Raw genomic sequence first — 17,127 nt, 5'->3', positions numbered from 1 at the left:
GCCTGCCTGCCCGTCCGTCCCTCAGGCAGAGCAGTGACGCGCTCGGCGTGCGGCGGTGGCACGGGAAGCCCCCGCCCACGTGTCTCCTAGGCGACCAGCGGCCGCGGCGGGATGAGGCGGCCGAACATTCTGCTCACCGGTGCGGGACGGGACGGGACGGGACGGGGCGGGTTCTGGGCCGGCTCGCAGCGCGGGGAGGCCAGTGGTGTCCGGGCCGCTTGGCCCCCGTGGGGCTGGGAGCGGTGGGGGAGGCCCTGGCCCTGTGCGCGGCCCGGGGGGGTTGGGGCGGGAGGTCCTTGCGGAGCCGGTGCCGGCTGCTCCGCGTGAGAACTTGGGACTTCTCCGTGCTATTGGGGCTTTTAAGTGAAGCGAGATTTACTGTAGCATCATCCCGGTTAAAATGACACTTCTGGACAGGGTGAGAGTTTTATTGGTAGGGTTTTGTTGTTGTTTTGTAGGAAACAATTCTTTTGCAAATATAATAGGCTCAGGCAGGATCTCTCAGCAAAGCAATCTTATTAATAACGATATTGCAACAACGGGTGTTCTACCTAGAGGTAGGCACTCATAGGGCAAAAAGCCCCTGCTTATATCCCCCCAAAATCGCGGCCGCAATTTCCCTCCCCTATTCCCCATTGGGTGGTACTTCAGCATTTACAGACTATCCTGACGCTTGCCTCAGTTTATATACAATACCCTTCCCCTTATCAGTCTATTTAAGATGTGGATTCCTGGTGCTTTAGCTACCCTTCCCCCTAAATTAACCTGTAAATACAGGTATCAGTATATATTCCAGGAAGAGACTGTGTTTTACATTAAGGATTCATAGTCTGATGTCTTTCGGTCCTTCCCTCCTGCTGGGGTCAGGCACCAGGTCCTCAGTTATGTAAAAACAACAGTTCTTCGTTAAATGTACCTTACAGTTTGAATCTCTAGACTTTGCTCTTTTATTTTTCCTTGTCATGCAGCTTTTTGCCCTCATTTTCTTATATAAACTTGCCCTAACTGACAAAAGCTTCCTTTTTGACTCCTTAGAAGGTTACTTGAAGAGGATTTGTACTCTTCTCTTGCCACTTTATCTGGGTTTGTGTCCGTAGGTACTCCGGGCGTTGGGAAAACCACACTGGGAAAAGAACTGGCCTCAAGAACTGGGTTGACCTATATCAATGTGGGTGACATGGCAAAAGCAGGTAGGCTGTGTTAACAAATTAGTCCATCAGAGTATTTAAGATATTTTGCTTTGTATAGCTGTGCTTCTAGTGCATGTCTTACATATTAAATGAAGAGGCAATTAATTTGCTTTAACGGAAATATTTTGGTGGCAAGAGTTAAAAAAACATGTAACAGTAGCATACTTTGTACATTACTTAACTCTTTAAAACAAATGTATCTTTCTATGGGTTTGTAAGCAAAGTGTTCCTTGCTCTGAACGCTATATTGTGTATGCACGGTCCTGAAATAAACGTGACAATATAAATAATTTTAGGAACTGGTGCTACTTCACAAACTTACACAAATTATTTTTGCTGCAGGAAAACTGTACGAAGGTTTTGATGAGGAATACAATTGTCCGATTTTGGATGAAGATAGGGTAAGTCCAGCTTCAAAACCTACCATTTTTGTATTTTGACCTTCTGTAATTTCAGATAAACTTTCCTGTCTTTGTTTCTTTTGTAGGTGATTGATGAACTGGAAGATAAAATGAGTGAGGGCGGAGTTATTGTCGATTACCACGGCTGTGATTTTTTCCCTGAACGGTGGTTTCATATAGTGTTTGTACTTCGTACGGAAAATTCATTTCTGTATGACAGACTTGAAAGCAGGTACGTCAGTGGAGTAAACAAGGAGTGAAGTGTGGTTATGTGACTTCATCAGAGATTTTTCTAGGGTATAAATTGCTGACTCTCTACAGAATATTTCATAATTCTCTGCATATCTAAGACTGTCTCTTGGTACCGTTCTTGTTTTCTAGGGGTTACAAAGGGAAAAAGCTGCAAGACAACATTCAGTGTGAAATTTTTCAGACCATTTATGAGGAAGCTGTCTTGTCTTATAGAGAGGAAATTGTGCACCAGTTACCCAGCAACACTCCAGAAGACCTAGAGAGAAATTTGGATCAGATTACACAATGGATTGAACAATGGACAAAGGACAACAATTGACATTTGGGGAAAAAATAACTCTATTGGATTGCTTCCTGGGGAGAGGGTTAATAAATGACAGTCATAATTGTCAGGGAAGTTCCTTTTTGATATGTTTCCCGCAGCAGAGATTCAGGCATGGATTGCATAAATTCTAAAATAAATTATTTAGCACTGCACTGCGCTGCACTTGTAGATATGAATTAAAGGGCTTTGCGTAACCTGGGAGTCATAGAGCAGAAGGCAAACCCAAACATACCAATAATCCATTTGTCCTGGGAATCTATTTCTGAGTCATGTTGCAAGAAAATACATTTCTGGTGATCAAAGGATCTTTGCAGTGGCCACCATTCTGCTGGGCTTCCAGTTTTAATTATAAGTGGTCACCTTTTTGACACAAGGTTCAAGCTCCCATCCCCAATGCGTCACCCTGGGCCAATTGCAGAAGTATGAGGTCTGCATGTTCTTCACTGGATCTCTTCATTTTCATCAAGGCGGACTGTCAAAGTTCTGACCTTCAGTTGCTATTTTGAACCTGCAGCTGGAGAAAGTAAGTTTTTGGTAATAGCCCAAACATGCTTCTGTTAGATGCCATTCTGTTCCTTTACTTATCTCCAAGGAGTTATCTTACAGCTTGAAGGCTCTGGGCCTTTTTTACTTAAAGAAACAGAAAGTTCAAAGGTTCACAGCTTGCAGAGGTTATGCCAAGCAAACTTATTTATTCTAAGTGAATTCAATATAAGCAGTTTCTAACTGAGTTCTGTAAGAAGACGTATACTCAATAATTCAATGAGTGAAAGCAGTCTATTCCCTAACAATAATTATTGTATAATAAAATAAAAATTAATTTTATTGTGGTTTGGTATGGTTGGGGACTAGGTAAGGGTTCAGAATAGCCAGGCTGTAAGGCTTTAGCAGCCTCTGAAGCGCTCTGGGAGAGGCACACAAGGAGAACTAAGACAAGTGAAAATTCAGCAGTGAATGAAAGGATGAAAATCACACGGTTGCCCTTAGTAGCAGCAACTGGGTTCGATAACTGGGAATTTTTTAGAGCTCACAATTAAAACCAAACCTTCTCCACTCCTGCCTGCAAGAAAACTGTAAAATCCTGGTAACTGATGGCAGTTGAGGAGCTTTTGATTTCTAAAGGGTAAAGCAGTATCCTGAGAAGGAGTTAGTCTGTTTCTGAGTTGTTACACCAAAACCTGCTGCACTCCACTGTATTCTTGAATGTGTGGAGTCTAATACAGAGTGCAAGGTGTATGACATAGTTTAAGGCTTATTTGCTTTATTTTGGAGGGAAGAGAAGTGACTTGGTAAGAGAGATGTTTTAAAGTCATCACACAGAACTTTGGGAATTACTTAGAGCGTAAGGAGACATTGGTTATGTCTGCACCAGTGTGGTATATTAAACAATAAGGTTTTTTTCCTGTGTTTTCTCTCTGTATTCTCCATCACCAATTCAAATCATGGAATATGTGTTTATCACTGTAAGTTTATCTAGGATATATATCATTTAGCAGGATAACAAACCTGCAGTGATCCAAAACATGGGTACACTTGAAATACTGGCAGCTACCTGTTCTTATCACTTGTAAAGCCTTGATCTGAGGAAAGCATGGCTGTGCAAAGCAGAAATAACCTTTCTTCACTGTAACGGTGGCTTATAAAGCCCTATGAAAGATTCTGTAGGAAGTGCTTGCTAAAAACTTTTTTGTCTACACAAGTTTGAATAGTAAAACTTATTGCTTGAAAAGTTATTATAAAGAGTATTATGGTTACATATTTAGGATGTTTGGGGTTTTTAATTCAAAATTTGGTGTAGACTTTTTTTGTGAGAATACTGCATCAGGAATTCATCCCTTGTATAAACTGCAATGGTGAAAAATCTGGGGTTTCCTTGCAGAATAGGGACCAAACATCATGGAAACGCACACATACATGTATTGCTCTTGAACAGCTGCTTTCAGGGTTATTGCTTGAATGGGAAACTGGGTGGAGGGTGGTTGATGGCTGGCATGAAGTGTCTGGACAATACCAGTCATACCAGGTACTGAGCATGCTCTGAATGACCACGTCTGAGTCGAGTAAAATCGTGTTTTGAAAAACTGGTGAGCAGGATGTAGACAAGAAGAAAAGGAAAAGGAAAAGGAAAAGGAAAAGGAAAAGGAAAAGGAAAAGGAAGAAAAGGAGAAGAGAGAAGAGAAGGAGAAGAGAAGAGAGAAAGAAAAGGAAAAGGAAAAGAAAAGGAAAAGGAAAAGGAAAAGGAAAAGGAAGAAAGGAAAAAGGAAAGGAAGAAAGGAAAAAGAAAAGAAAAGAAAAGAAAAGAAAAGAAAAGAAAAGAAAAGAAAAGAAAAGAAAAGAAAAGAAAAGAAAAGAAAAGAAAAGAAAGAAAAGAAAAGAAAAGAAAAGAAAAGAAAAGAAAAGAAAAGAAAAGAAAAGAAAAGAAAAGAAAAGAAAAGAAAAGAAAAGAAAAGAAAAGAAAAGAAAAAAAAGAAAAGAAAGAAAATACAAAGAACTGACCCCGGTTGTCCCGCAGCCTCCGCGCTCCGGGCAGCTCCGGGGCCCCTTTCCGGGTACCGCCCCGGGGCGGGACCGGTGGCGCCGAGGCCGGGCGGGCAGGTGGGTCCGGGACTCCGGGCGGGGACCGGGGGGGGCACCGGGAGGGGGCGGTGAGGGGCGGGGGGGGGGGGGGTCACCGAGGCGCTGTCCTCCCAGGACCGCTTGCCGCCCGCAGACCCGCCGGCAGCCGGAGGTTTCGCCACTCCCACGTTTTACCGGGCGGCCGGAGCGATGTTTTTCTGGCATCTCGAACCTGTACGGGAAGCGGCCACGCACCGACAGCTTCCGATTTTTTATTTGAATGTCGTTTTATTGCTTTAATTGTGGAGTTTTTCTGTTCTTCTAGGTAAAATACTTGTTTTGTGGGACCTGCTGTTCACATCGCCAGCAAGTGAAGTGCCCTCAATCAGGGAGGAAAAAAAAAGCACGAAGATGGAGGAGGCAGAAGATGATGACATGACATGTGGAGACTTGGGAAATGGACTTGGCAGAAGGCCTGGAGGTGTTTACGAAGGGGGAAATTTACAAAACACTTATTCGTTTAGGTCTAGGAAGGGATCTGGAAAGGTTTGTGGTTCTCTCTTGTCAGCAAAGAGAGTGGAAGAGGGTGATGCTGCAGCTCTTCCCAGTTCAAAGCGAAACAGTTTAAACAACAGATCGTCCAAAAAGCCTGTTGCTAGTTCCACCCGACAAAATAGCTGCGGTAAGAGTAATTTATAAGTTCATTATTCACTGTGAGAAAAATCTCTGTTAGCAAAACCAAGCAGTTCAGCCGCTTCACAAGGTGTCATTGAGTTTAATCAAAACCGTTTGCCAAAACACTTTGAAATCTGTGAAGGATTCCAATGCATGTGCATTGCACGCGTGCTGGTGTCCAGCCCAGCCTTGCAGATTTCCTTGCTGCAGCCTGTAAATTTGCTCTTAGTGTCCCAGAAGGAGATACTTCATGCCACTGAGGCAGCAGAAGAATCTCTGTTCCTAGATCTTCCTCCCAAAACGCTGACAGCAGAATTGCTTTTCCGTAAATTAGGCTGTGGCCCTTCTTAGCGTAAAATGACCATTTGGAAGTGTTCAGTTTTACATTTGAAAGTGACATTTAGCAAAGAGCACCCTGTGGTGGGGGACAGCATTGGATTTTTTCTAAATACATACATGAAATTAAATGGAATTGCTTGGATTCCTAGTTGAAGCGTGATTTCCTATAGACTCTATCTAAAGCTTGTGGCTAAATATTTAGAATCCTGTTTACTGGTTAATTGAAATTTGCATTGGCATACTTCTGAGGTTAAGAAGTTGTTTTTAGAACTGCACATCTCTGTTAACTTTTTTGTGACAACGGCGCTATGAATAAAATCAAATCTAGGCAGTACCATTCGTTACACTTTAGCTACTTTCCCATATATTTTTTTGACTGAAGTATTTCCGTGTAACTTGATTATTTCTCTGCTTTAGAGCAAGCCACTATCTGCCTCACACACCACAGTAAACTGAGCCACGTAATTATTGGTTACAGCACCTTCAGTGAGATGTTAAGAAAGCAGCGTAATTCTTATTGGTTTCAATGGTGTTCTGCTGGTTTCTGTATGATACTTGTCCTAGATCTGGGTCTTCCACAGCAATACCCATGAAAGCATGAGTAAAGTCCACCCGAACCTGACCTTGATTTAGGAGGAGGCTGCATCTTGACTATCTCTAAGATGCTCTGCTTAAGAAATACGGTACCGGAAATAACTGCTTGTTTAGAGCAATATTGGACCTTGTGGGATATTCCACCACCATACTTAATGTTTGTTGTCTTCATCTCTTGAAAATTGTCCCTACTGCCAAACAGTGCTACCTGCTGTTGTGTTGAGTTTGGTTGTTGAAAAGTTACAATCTAAAAAGAATCTAAAAGAATGCAATTATTTTTTTTAATCAAGATGGCAATTTTGGTGTGTTTTTAAAAAGGAAAGTCTAAAATAATTGTCCTTATTTTAGGTCTTTTCACAACTGCTCTTTTTTTCCCACATTTTACTACTTTAACTGTGAAACAATGTGTTTGAGTGTAGTATTTATGTTATTCTTAAGTCCGTGTATTAGCTCTAGACCAAAAAAAACCACAAAGATGAAAATTTACCTCCACATTAATTTTTTTCAGGGTAAAGCAAATTCTTATGTTTCCTTTTGTAAATATTTTAGTATCTCATTGTTCCTCCTATCAATCTTACAGAATCTACTACTGAAGTGTCGAATGAGGAACTAAAGCAACAACTTCAGGAAGCTCTAGAGGTTTGTAACTGTGCATTGAAACCTGCATTTCCTTTTCATGTAGCAAAGTGAAGCACAAAGTGAGTTTAGCTGAACATCTTGGTATGTCTAGAACCTTGGGTGGACTCAGGTTCTTGAAATCAGAGCACTAGTTGGAAGCCTCACTAAATTTTATGCCAGGAAATCACAGTGTGAGATGCAGTTTATACTTGATTTATTTGTTTGTTTGTGTGTAGGGGGGTGGCAGTTAGAAGTATTTTTAAAGATGTAGAGAATATTAAAGGAGTTGTACTCATTTTTTAGCAGGTTTTCTTTTTTCTTTTTTCTTTTTTTTTTTTAAATTAAGCTTTGGGCCTGAACAGCTGCAGTGTAAACAGAATAGTCTTTGGGGTTTTACCGCATTTTTGTTCAAAAGTAGTTAACTCCTACATTTTACATTTACTGTGGTGAAATGTATGGATGTATTGGCATCAGTCCAGGCAGAAGCATGGGATGATCTCAGCTGCAAAAACATATACTTCTTTAACATCAGGATGGCCCACGGTAGGTAATTTTTGAGCTGTTTTAGGATGAAAAAGCTTCAGTGCACAAGTTAAAATGTCAAGGAACCTTACTCATTTCCAATTAGACAAAACTGATCAATTGGCACTGTCCCAGATACAATTTCAGTATCAATTGCTGGAGTAACAGCTGGAAGAACTATGAAAAAAAGGTTTGTATGACCACAAGTGAACAACTGAGTGACCTATGTAGGGGTTAAGGAAGGAGAAGTATACAAAGCAGTAGATTTTCATTTAACTCCTGGAAATTTAAAAACTGCTTTCTTCTGAAGTGGGGAATGTTGCCTAAATGCATGATTGGCACGTACATGGAGCAGGAATCTATTTTGTTGTTTTTATTTTGTTCTGGACAAGCAGGGGTTTTGATCTGACAGTTCTAATATGATATCTGCGCTATAGAGTATGGATATTTTGTATAGTATACTTACAGTACTTCATACTAATATAGCGTACATATTTTAGTATATATTTGTAATATTTACAGTATATTTTGTATCTGCTGCATGTATTCTGTTTTGATTACTTATTTTAAAGCTCCAGACATGTGTTGGTATATGCAACTTCTTTAGCAAGGCAGAACTGCAGTATTTAGTGGTTTATTTCCAAATATGCTAGAAGAGAACAGAAAGAATAATAATTACAAGCATTCCTTAAGGGTTTTGTGCTAACATGCACTGTTAACATCTCTTCATTGAAAGCAAGCTGTTAGAAAATCATTATATAGGGTAGAAACAGAAGATTGTTTTTTGAAAGGAGCAAATCTACATTGCTGTTATAGTCTAGTTTTAACAGGGTTAGCTTGGCTTTTACTCAGTGTATTTATTTTGCTTCAGGAAGTTGAAGTTTTGAAAGTTGAGCTTGAAGCGTCTCAAAGGCAACTTGAAGGAAAAGATGAAGCCCTAAGAATTCTGCAGAGCATGGTAGGAGTTGTTCAAAAATCTCTTACTTAGTGGTAAAGTGAAGAAAACAGAATTAATCTTCCTGTCGCTCCTCCTCAAAACCCCCCAAACATTAAGTTCTTCCCAGGGCTATAATTTAAAGCATTGAGTTTACAAGAGTCTACAGATTTGGCTTCTACAATTTACTACTTTTTCTGCATCAACAATTGCAGTTACTTGAAACTTCACTGTTGTAGCAAATTTTCATCATTTTATGTTTGAGGCTCTTTTAGGATTTATCTATTTAACTTGAAGATCAAAGCTTTCTTTCCAGTCATTTAAATTATAGGTTTTGCCAGTGTTTGAAATTCTACTGCAAAGCAGAGATATTTTCAGTTAGCTACTTTGTCTGTTGTCTTAGAGGACAGAATGTGTTAAGCACTAGGTCAGTCTTTTGTTCACAGTTTGTAATACTTTTATTCACTGTTCCAACGAATTCTGTTGAAATCAATTCCTGTTGCCAGCTTGCATAACCCATTTATATAGTTCTGCACTTTTACCCTCAGACATTTGTAGTAACCTACACCTGGATCAAAGTATAAGTATGTTGTAAGCAAGTTTTTTTAAGAGCTGATTTTGTGGACAAGCCCTAAAGAAGACATGATCTTATTTCAAATGATGCTATTTTTTCAATAGAAAAGACTGGGATCAAAACACAAGTTTCTTATGCCATGCAGTTATTTAGTGACTTGAAATTGGAACCCACTGGGACTTACAAGCAAGTTACTAGTATTTGTAATTATGCACACTCCTCTTTAACTAAGAATGTGAACTTCTCTTGATGTAAAACTGAAATTTGGCTAAAGCCAAATTAAGTAAACTTAGTTACAGTATTTGATAGAGTTATGGTTTTTTGCAGGCAGTATTTAATAAAGCTACTAGTCATACAAAAGCAATGCTTCAAAAAACTGAGGAAGAAAAGAGAACTTTAGAAAAGGTAAGGCTGCGTGTTTCTTCCACAGCTGTGCAAAACCATAGAAGTCCGTTGCTATTAATAAGGGGTTAACAGGCTCTTTTATTTGAATCAGTACGTATCTGCCATTCGTTCCAGATTTTGTTGAAAGTGTTCTTATTTCTTTTTAGTAGAAAGAAAAAATGTTAGTGTACCACTCTTTGCATCTAAATGTTTTCTTGCTGTAGCATTTACAAATCATATCTGAAAGTTACTGGAGTTCTCTCTGTACTTACAGCTGGTCTTTGTTGTGAGTTCTGCAGCCTTTCATAGTTACTTGCACTGCTTCTTAGTCAAGCTGGCACTTCCCAACAAGTTTGAGAAACAGGAGCCCCGTTTTCATAGAGACGATGGGGAGGAGGAGGAAAGTGGCATTGAGTTACTGTGTTAAACTGAGTTTTATGCTTTGATTCTTTTCCTATGTGACCTTTCCACAGAACAGTAAGGAGACAGGGAAATGGGGCGGTGTGGGGTTATTGTTGTAATAAGCCACTACAAGCATCAGTTCAGGAAACACATCCTGGAATCCATAGACCAGGGATGCAGAAACTTTTTGGTGCCTGGCACCAAATATGTTTTTAACAGTATCATAGGTTGTCATTGTCATTGGTCACCTAGATCTCTGCCGATGTCAAACTCAGCACCAGAAGTTGCTCTCCGTCCTTTCAATGGGGGCTTTGTAAAGAGCTGCTGCAGGTTTGTCTTGTTTCCACAGGAAATAAATATTTTACAATGGGAAATTGAGTTTGATCAGGATCGATTTAAAAACATAGAAGACACATGGACAGAAAAGTATGACAGGTATTTGACTTACGCTGCACACCATTGGGGTTATTTTATTTGCACTGAATGCTGTATGTTGTATTTTTTGTGTTCTAAGTTTGCTTCACTGGGTTTTCTGGGGTTGTTGTGTTTTCCTAATCTCCTTCCAGGTTTGGGAATATTTATTTATTTATTATGCTAGTCATAATTGTATTTTTCAATTAGAACTACTAAAATTACTAAGTCTCCATTCTTTAGCATCTCTATAGGCTAGCTTTACTAGGCTGAGTTTTCATTTTCATCCTATTACATGTTAGCCAGCTGGAGCCAGACTCTCTCTATTTGCTTCAAATATAAATGAGGCATAGAAAATAATGGTATGTGCATGCATGTGGAAATATCACTTGCTGGTTAATCATTGCTTTATTTTTATGCATTGTAAGCATGAGCATATGTACAGGTAAAACTAAACGCTTTTGAGAGAGAACGATCAGCTGGTTCTTTGTTTAAATACAAGTTACTCTGGGCAGACAGCAGATGTGGTCAGGCAAGCGGAAGATGCCAGAGGCACTAAACCAACAATGCAATAACAGACCTTGAAAAATGGCACCAGCAGGCCCGCTTATTTAAACATAGATATGATATCTCTGAAGTCTACCCATCAGAGTTGCAGTTCTTTCAGTGGAGGCTTTTATTTAAAGTTTTCCAACTTGGAATTAAAAAAATCAGCCAAAAGCTTCCAAACTGTGAATTGGTGAGAAGAGTTTTGTTAAGATATTGTGTCTTGTTCACCTCTGAACTTAGTTACAGTTGTCGAGGGATATCTCTTGAAAAACCCTTTGGCTTCTCTGACTTGAGAGAGTAGGAATTGTAGGACAGGTAGTTTGGAGCGACAGAACTACTGTTAATTGTTGAAAGCTAAAGACATGGCTTCAGAAAACTGTAAGCCAGGAGCTCAGTCTGCTTTGCTAAAAGGTTTTCTGATATCTGAGAATGCAGGATAAGAATGTGTATTTCCCTTTGTTTATTCAAGTGAAATAATTCAGGTTACTATTTAGTTTTAAACAAAACCATGAATTTACAGTATGTTGCACTTACTTACAGCTTAAGAGATGCACCAAAAAAAATGTATTGCTTTAAAATTTAGGACTTTAGATTGACACTTTTCTGTTCAAGAAGGAAATACTTAAATACTTAGCGGAAGAATGCATTATAAATGTGTATTGTATGTTCTCAGGTTGCAATGCTTAAAAGTACAGCTGTTCTTGAGAACAGTAGTGCAAATACAGGAAGTTTGCTTTCTAAAATTAAGACCTGAGCTGCGTCCTCACATGTCCAATAACAATTTTGTTCTTTCAAGGAAGTAAGAGATTTCTAGCAAGTGTTCCAGAGGTTCATAATTACAAATTTCTTCGAGTTTCTAGTGGTAATGTGGTACTCAAACTCACATCCTGTTGAAGTCTGAAGTTGTTGGCACCACCTATTTAGACATGAATGATTTTTTTTTTTTTTTTTTTTTTAACATTCACTTGAACATACTTGGACGATTTAGATTGCTTGTTTGAGGGTGTGGTTTCATGAACAAGGCAAGCCTGTTTGAACAGTGCTACCTGGGTTGCAAATAAACCTCTGAATGAGTGCAGAGATTCTTGGTTTTGCTCCCTGCAGAGCCACCCCCAGCCCAGATAACCAGCAGTGGCTCCGCAGAACCCAGGCTGGCGTGTCCTGTTTTCTGAGCCCTGGTTCAGTGCCAGTCAGACCAAGCCTACACACAGGACTTCCTGCAGAGAGGTAGCTAGGACTAGTTTTATAATAGGTTGCTTATGGGCTAGCAGATTTAGATCTAGCAATATAGCACATACTATAGGTTCAGATATAGAAAAATTTTACAATCTTTTTTCAATAAAAAAATGTTAGAAGTGGGGAAACCGCTTGTATAATGCAGCACGTATAAAATCTTGTCAAACTGTATGCCCAACTCTTTTCAGTTTTTATTTTTTTCTTCAATCTTTTCAGAAATCCTAACTTTAATTTGCAGAAATACTAGATGTAGTGTTTTAACAGGCTTCTTTTTTTTTCATTTAAGCACCCATTTAAAAATATTTTTTTAAAGATAATACTTTCTCACTTCTGCAGGATATATTGTGAAAATGCAGCTCTTAAGGAAGCATTGAAACTGAGAACAGAAGAAGTTAAAACTCTTAAAGCTGAAAATGCAAGTAAGCCACTAAGAGCTATTCCTCTTTGCATAGTGTTTCTCAGGAATAGTTCAGGATTTAGCTATGAAGGAAGTTTTCTGTCAGGCTATGTATCTTGTTACATCTGCTGATATTAGTGGATACGCAGAAAACCTTTGTAGACAGACAAGCTGTGTTTGTTTTTCTTCTCATATTGTCAAAGAGCAGCTGCCTTAGTTGTCAGTGTACAAAGAGATAAGCCCATAGTACTGAGGCAGAGTAATATATGAAATGGTATCTCTGTATATGGATCATTACCTCTAGGAAAACGCAGAAGGAAAGACAACTGGGATCTGAGTTTCTACCTTTACATAGTCTTATCACATTCCAAACCTGGTGCTTAAACTACAGAACCACTTAATTTTGGTGTAGTTGAACACAGAAATTAAGAAATGAGAGCAGCAGACTTTATAATCACTTTCCTTTTTTTATTTCACAGTCCTGAATCAGCAGTGCTTGGAATTTCTTGCAATGCTAGATGTGAAACAACAGAAGGTTGTTCAGGAAAACATGTCCTTGAATAAAAGTGACATTACAGATTTTACAGGCCTTGAAGTAAGTATGGCTTACATGTCTTTCAAAATGGATCATTCAAAGATATATAGATAAATTTTGTTTACTGATTATTTAGTTGTTTCTTTGGACCCATTTTTAGCTAATAACAATATGCCTTTGCATTCCTGCTAATTGGTTTTCTAATTTGTGGTGTGTCATGATTCCTATTTTCAAAGAAAAGGTTGACAGAAGGAGTGTCAGCCTATCTTTCACAAGCCAGCATGCTGCTTTTTTTTCAACCCAGTATCTTAGTTCTTAACTCCTATCCCTACTGCTTTATTTTATTGAGTGAAAATAAGTACCGAATGAGGTTTGCAGGGAGTAGCATACACAGGTCAACAATTTTTGTGTCTCTTGCTTTTCTTGCAGAAAAATGTGTTTCATGCATATGGCTGTGAGTCAGAAGAAATCATGCCTAAATCTCTTGTAGCTTGCTTCCCTTGACCCTTACACTCCCATTGTATTTTCAGGATGTTTTTTTTGCCAGTCATCTGCATCTCTTGGATTATGTTATGTAAGCAGATAGATATTTAACTGGTGTGTTTTTTTTAATTTTAAGCTGGCAGTTCTTGGAGCCTGCACCTGCAAAACTTCTGGAGGGCAGCCTTGTCCCTGTGCTAAAATGGCAGCTGTAACTCGAAAGCAACTTCTTCATCTCAAGCAAGAGGTAATGCTGCTTGGCATAGATATGAAGAAGCAGAGGAGTGTTTGAGCTCAACACCAAACAAACCCTGAAACACTCCACTGCAGCTTACACAACCTAATGTGTCTTAAAACAATAATGCATTTCAGAAATAATGTTCCAGTCATACTGATTGTAATGCCCGAACTTTTGCTGATTAAAAAAAAACTCTAATTACAATACAATCAGCTTTACTAGTTAAAAAAAAAAAAAAACAACTTTATCATATTTTTTTCCTTCCGCTCGGATTTTTTAATCTAAAAAAAGGAAAAAACACTCTAAGCGTATGCACTCTGTAAATGTGCACATATTGTGAGCGTGGACTGCTGCTGGCCCTTTTCCTTCCTTCCTGGCCCTGATTTCCACCCCTCCCTCGCATTGACGTCAGCACTCACAAGCCTGCTCACCCAGCTGGGTCAGGAGCCTGATCGTGCTGAAAACTCTGTATTTACATCACGCTTAAATCGATAATGTGAATTTCAGGCTCTTAAGGTTTTTAATTTGGTAAAAAAATATATAGTTCTAGCAATTTTACTCTAATTTGTATTTGACTGCAAATGCGGTAACCATTCTTGTGGTCCCACTGCAGAAGTTCCAGCTGACTTACGGGTTTTGAAAAGAAGTACTGTCACGTCCGTTTTGGTTTTTGCTGCTTCCTTGACTGTATTTATTGAGAAGTTGTCTGTGTTAATGGCTTCAGTCTGTCTCTTAATATACATTTTATATCTGCTATTGCTTCCAAATCACTTATTATACTTTAAATTTTCTCTGGATTAAAACCAGATTGAAAATCTGAAAAAGAGTAAAGAAGAAGCTTACATAATGGCAGATGCTTTCAGAATTGCATTTGAGCAGCAGCTAATGCAGAGGAAGGACCAAGCCCTGAGGCTTGCAGAAGTGATAAAGATTAAGAAGGAAATGAAATTTATAAACTGGAGACGTCTGAAAGATGAAGGTAACTGGGCATTCTATGTATCTATAATGGCTGAATAGAAGTTAGCTGAAAAGTGGCACAGGCAGACTTTCTTACTGTATTAAATGTACAGTTGTGGTTTGATTGCTGACTGAGGTTTCTGAAGATTTGAGAAAAAAGGAACAAGGTTATGTCAAAACTGTAAATACATTAAATAGTGTGTCTGTAGATGAAGAATTTCTGCTGGAAGTCTCACATGTATAATGTAGGATCTCTGTGTATTAGTGGACTATATAAATACTATTGTAGATCATAGGAGCTACCAGTCTGGGCTTTCAATGTAGCCTTTTTTTATTACACATTCATGAACTGTATTATCTGAGTGAAAACACGCTAGAATAAGTAAGCTGTTCTGTAGATGACAATAACATTTGGGATACTAAAGATGTTATGAAAACAGCACAAAAAAAGCTACTATCTGGCAAGTTTATCCTGGCTATTTTATATGCTACTAGCAATTTAATGTGCTGGGGTTTTTTTCCAAGTGATCTCTATAAGAGTTAGGGAAGGAAGAGAAAGGGAAAAAATATATACTGAGCTTTCCCTGAAATACTAAATACAACACAGTTTTTTATTATATATGTGTACCTACATCAATATTTATTACATTTCTTATACTTCAGTGGTCATCTGTGAGTTACAAAGCACTCTGTAAATAGAAGAAATCTCTATTACCCTTTTATTCTTTAAGAAAACAGATAACAGAAAGTATTTAAGTGCTTATGTCATGGTCAGAATGACACTTCAAGATGTGCTTGTGTTAGCCATCGAACTGGAGGTGCCAGGCTTAGAGGTTTGGTGGGTCTTCTGGATTCCTTGGGCAGCCTCAGGATGTATTATTAAAACAGCATACATCTTGAATATGTTTCCCCTCAACTGATATCATTTCCCAGCTCTACATCCTGATACATGTGTTTCATAGCTTTAATGTATTTTAATGTTTTTTAAAACCTGAGGAATTTTTAAACAGGTTGTGTCAAAAAAAAAATTTTTTTCAGGATACCTACCGTTTAAAAAAAAATACCACAAATGATTGTTTAACAAGAAGTGTTATGGTGTATTTTTCATACAGCAAAAATAATTTTATTTTCAATTTGCCCATATATACAATGAAAGGTCTGTTTAGCCTTTAAGTGATGCTGAGGGTGCTGCTTTACGCAGGTCACCTGCCACATCATGTACAGCGGGACAAGCTACAGCTTGAGTTGTCTTTTAAGAGGAGATCATTTGGAATCCAGTTTTATGCATGTCCATTTTATCCAAAACTATTTTTTCCTCTTCCTAAACCCCACGATTTGTGTACTTTTGTTTTCCTTAGGACGTGTCAAGTTACCGGGGAACAAGAACAGTCTGGGGCAAAAACTGTCTGGACTCCTCTCGTCAGACGGGGACTGCAGGAAAGTGAAAGAGTTGGACAATCCCCATGAGATCCTGAAGATGTTAATAGATTTGGTTTGTATTTTGTTAAACTATTCGTCCTGTGTCCTTAGGGGAGGAAATATAGCTGTCGATTTAGACAGACTGCCTCATTCTTAGCTTATAAACCACTTTGTTTTCTTTCTCTTTGAAATAAATAACCCAGGTAAATGACAAAGAGGAGGCTCTGGCTCATCAAAGAAAGGTGAGTTACATGCTGGCTCGCGCAATGGAGGCAAAAGAGGATGTTTTGGAACAGGATAAAGGAAATGTCATGCTGGGGAGTTGTCAGGACAAAACCCCGGAGTCCTCGGGCCCCGTCCGCACCAGCTGCCAAAACCCCCATTCTCAGAGCAGGAATTCTTCAGTTCCCAGTGCAGAAACACTTGAAAATCCGGTGAAAACGCTCCGAAAGTCACACTCCTGGCCATCTGAGATGACACACTATGAAGAAAATAATCCGCGTGGAAAAGCGGATGAGACTGTAGTGATCTCTGTATAGTTGTCTGCTGGAATAAATTTAGTTTTTACAAAGAAATTTATTGTGGAAATGCCTAAAAATGCACTGTGATGACATCACTGAGGCCCGAACTAGGATGATGCATTAGCTGATACCGTCTTTAATGATACTGCAGTAGCGCAGCAACTGTTGCTTTGGTGAAACAGCCTGATTTAATTGATTTCACAGAATCCCAGAATGTCAGGGATTGGAAGGGACCTGGAAAGCTCATCCAGTGCAATCCCCCCATGGAGCAGGAACACCCAGATGAGGTTACACAGGAAGGTGTCCAGGCGGGTTGGAATGTCTGCAGAGAAGGAGACTCCACAACCTCCCTGGGCAGCCTGGGCCAGGCTCTGCCACCCTCACTGAGAAGAAGTTTCTACTCAAACTTAAGCGGAACCTCTTGTGTTCCAGTTTGTACCCATTGCCCCTTGTCCTATCATTGTTTGTCACTGAGAGGAGCCTGGCTCCATCCTCCTGACACTCACCCTTTATATATTTTTAAACATTAATAAGGTCACCCCTAAGTCTCCTCCGAGCTCAAGAGCCCCAGCTCCCTCAGCTTTTCATTTAACAGTAATTTCCAAACGAGGGGGAGCA

The 17,127-nt window shown here is 39.3% G+C and overlaps 2 protein-coding genes across 8 annotated transcripts; both read left to right on the top strand.

Moving 5' to 3' along the window:
- Nucleotides 1-18: 18 nt before the first annotated feature.
- Nucleotides 19-2,320, top strand: AK6 (adenylate kinase 6). 3 transcript variants are annotated; one of them, XM_082074802.1, is made up of 5 exons: nt 19-139; nt 1,098-1,190; nt 1,533-1,591; nt 1,678-1,823; nt 1,973-2,320. In XM_082074802.1, the coding sequence occupies exons 1-5, from the start codon at nt 112-114 to the stop codon at nt 2,160-2,162; spliced, it is 516 nt and encodes a 171-aa protein (XP_081930928.1). In that variant the 5' UTR covers nt 19-111; the 3' UTR covers nt 2,163-2,320. The 3 variants fall into 3 exon arrangements, with proteins under 3 accessions (XP_081930928.1, XP_081930929.1, XP_081930930.1); XM_082074803.1 differs by having other exon boundaries at nt 1,487-1,591; XM_082074804.1 differs by lacking the exon at nt 19-139 and adding an exon at nt 284-418 and having other exon boundaries at nt 1,487-1,591.
- A 2,321-nt stretch (nt 2,321-4,641) lies between these two features.
- CCDC125 (coiled-coil domain containing 125) lies at nt 4,642-16,550 on the top strand. Of its 5 annotated transcripts, XM_082074727.1 has the most exons (14): nt 4,642-4,763; nt 5,050-5,406; nt 6,913-6,971; nt 8,344-8,430; nt 9,308-9,385; nt 10,116-10,201; nt 11,831-11,953; nt 12,299-12,381; nt 12,839-12,954; nt 13,514-13,621; nt 14,420-14,591; nt 15,928-16,061; nt 16,192-16,230; nt 16,394-16,548. In XM_082074727.1, the coding sequence occupies exons 2-14, from the start codon at nt 5,136-5,138 to the stop codon at nt 16,424-16,426; spliced, it is 1,389 nt and encodes a 462-aa protein (XP_081930853.1). In that variant the 5' UTR covers nt 4,642-4,763; nt 5,050-5,135; the 3' UTR covers nt 16,427-16,548. The 5 variants fall into 5 exon arrangements, with proteins under 5 accessions (XP_081930853.1, XP_081930849.1, XP_081930851.1 ...); XM_082074723.1 differs by having other exon boundaries at nt 16,192-16,550; XM_082074724.1 differs by lacking the exon at nt 4,642-4,763 and adding an exon at nt 4,847-4,958 and having other exon boundaries at nt 16,192-16,550.
- Nucleotides 16,551-17,127: the final 577 nt, after the last annotated feature.

This window comes from Streptopelia decaocto (genome assembly GCF_964273445.1).
Source record: "Streptopelia decaocto genome assembly, chromosome: Z".
Classification (NCBI taxonomy): domain Eukaryota; kingdom Metazoa; phylum Chordata; class Aves; order Columbiformes; family Columbidae; genus Streptopelia; species Streptopelia decaocto.
The sequence above is the reverse complement of the archived record's forward strand: the minus strand, read 5'-3'. Positions and strand labels throughout refer to the sequence as shown.

Coding starts and splice junctions, on each gene's coding strand:
- AK6 (XM_082074802.1), top strand. CDS start 112: ATGAGGCGGCCGAACATTCTGCTCACCG. Junction 1,191..1,532: donor GGGTGACATGGCAAAAGCAG/GTAGGCTGTGTT, acceptor TTTTTGCTGCAG/GAAAACTGTACGAAGGTTTT. Junction 1,824..1,972: donor TATGACAGACTTGAAAGCAG/GTACGTCAGTGG, acceptor CTTGTTTTCTAG/GGGTTACAAAGGGAAAAAGC.
- CCDC125 (XM_082074723.1), top strand. CDS start 5,136: ATGGAGGAGGCAGAAGATGATGACATGACATGTGGAGACTTGGGAAAT. Junction 5,407..6,912: donor CACCCGACAAAATAGCTGCG/GTAAGAGTAATT, acceptor TCAATCTTACAG/AATCTACTACTGAAGTGTCG. Junction 8,431..9,307: donor TAAGAATTCTGCAGAGCATG/GTAGGAGTTGTT, acceptor GGTTTTTTGCAG/GCAGTATTTAATAAAGCTAC.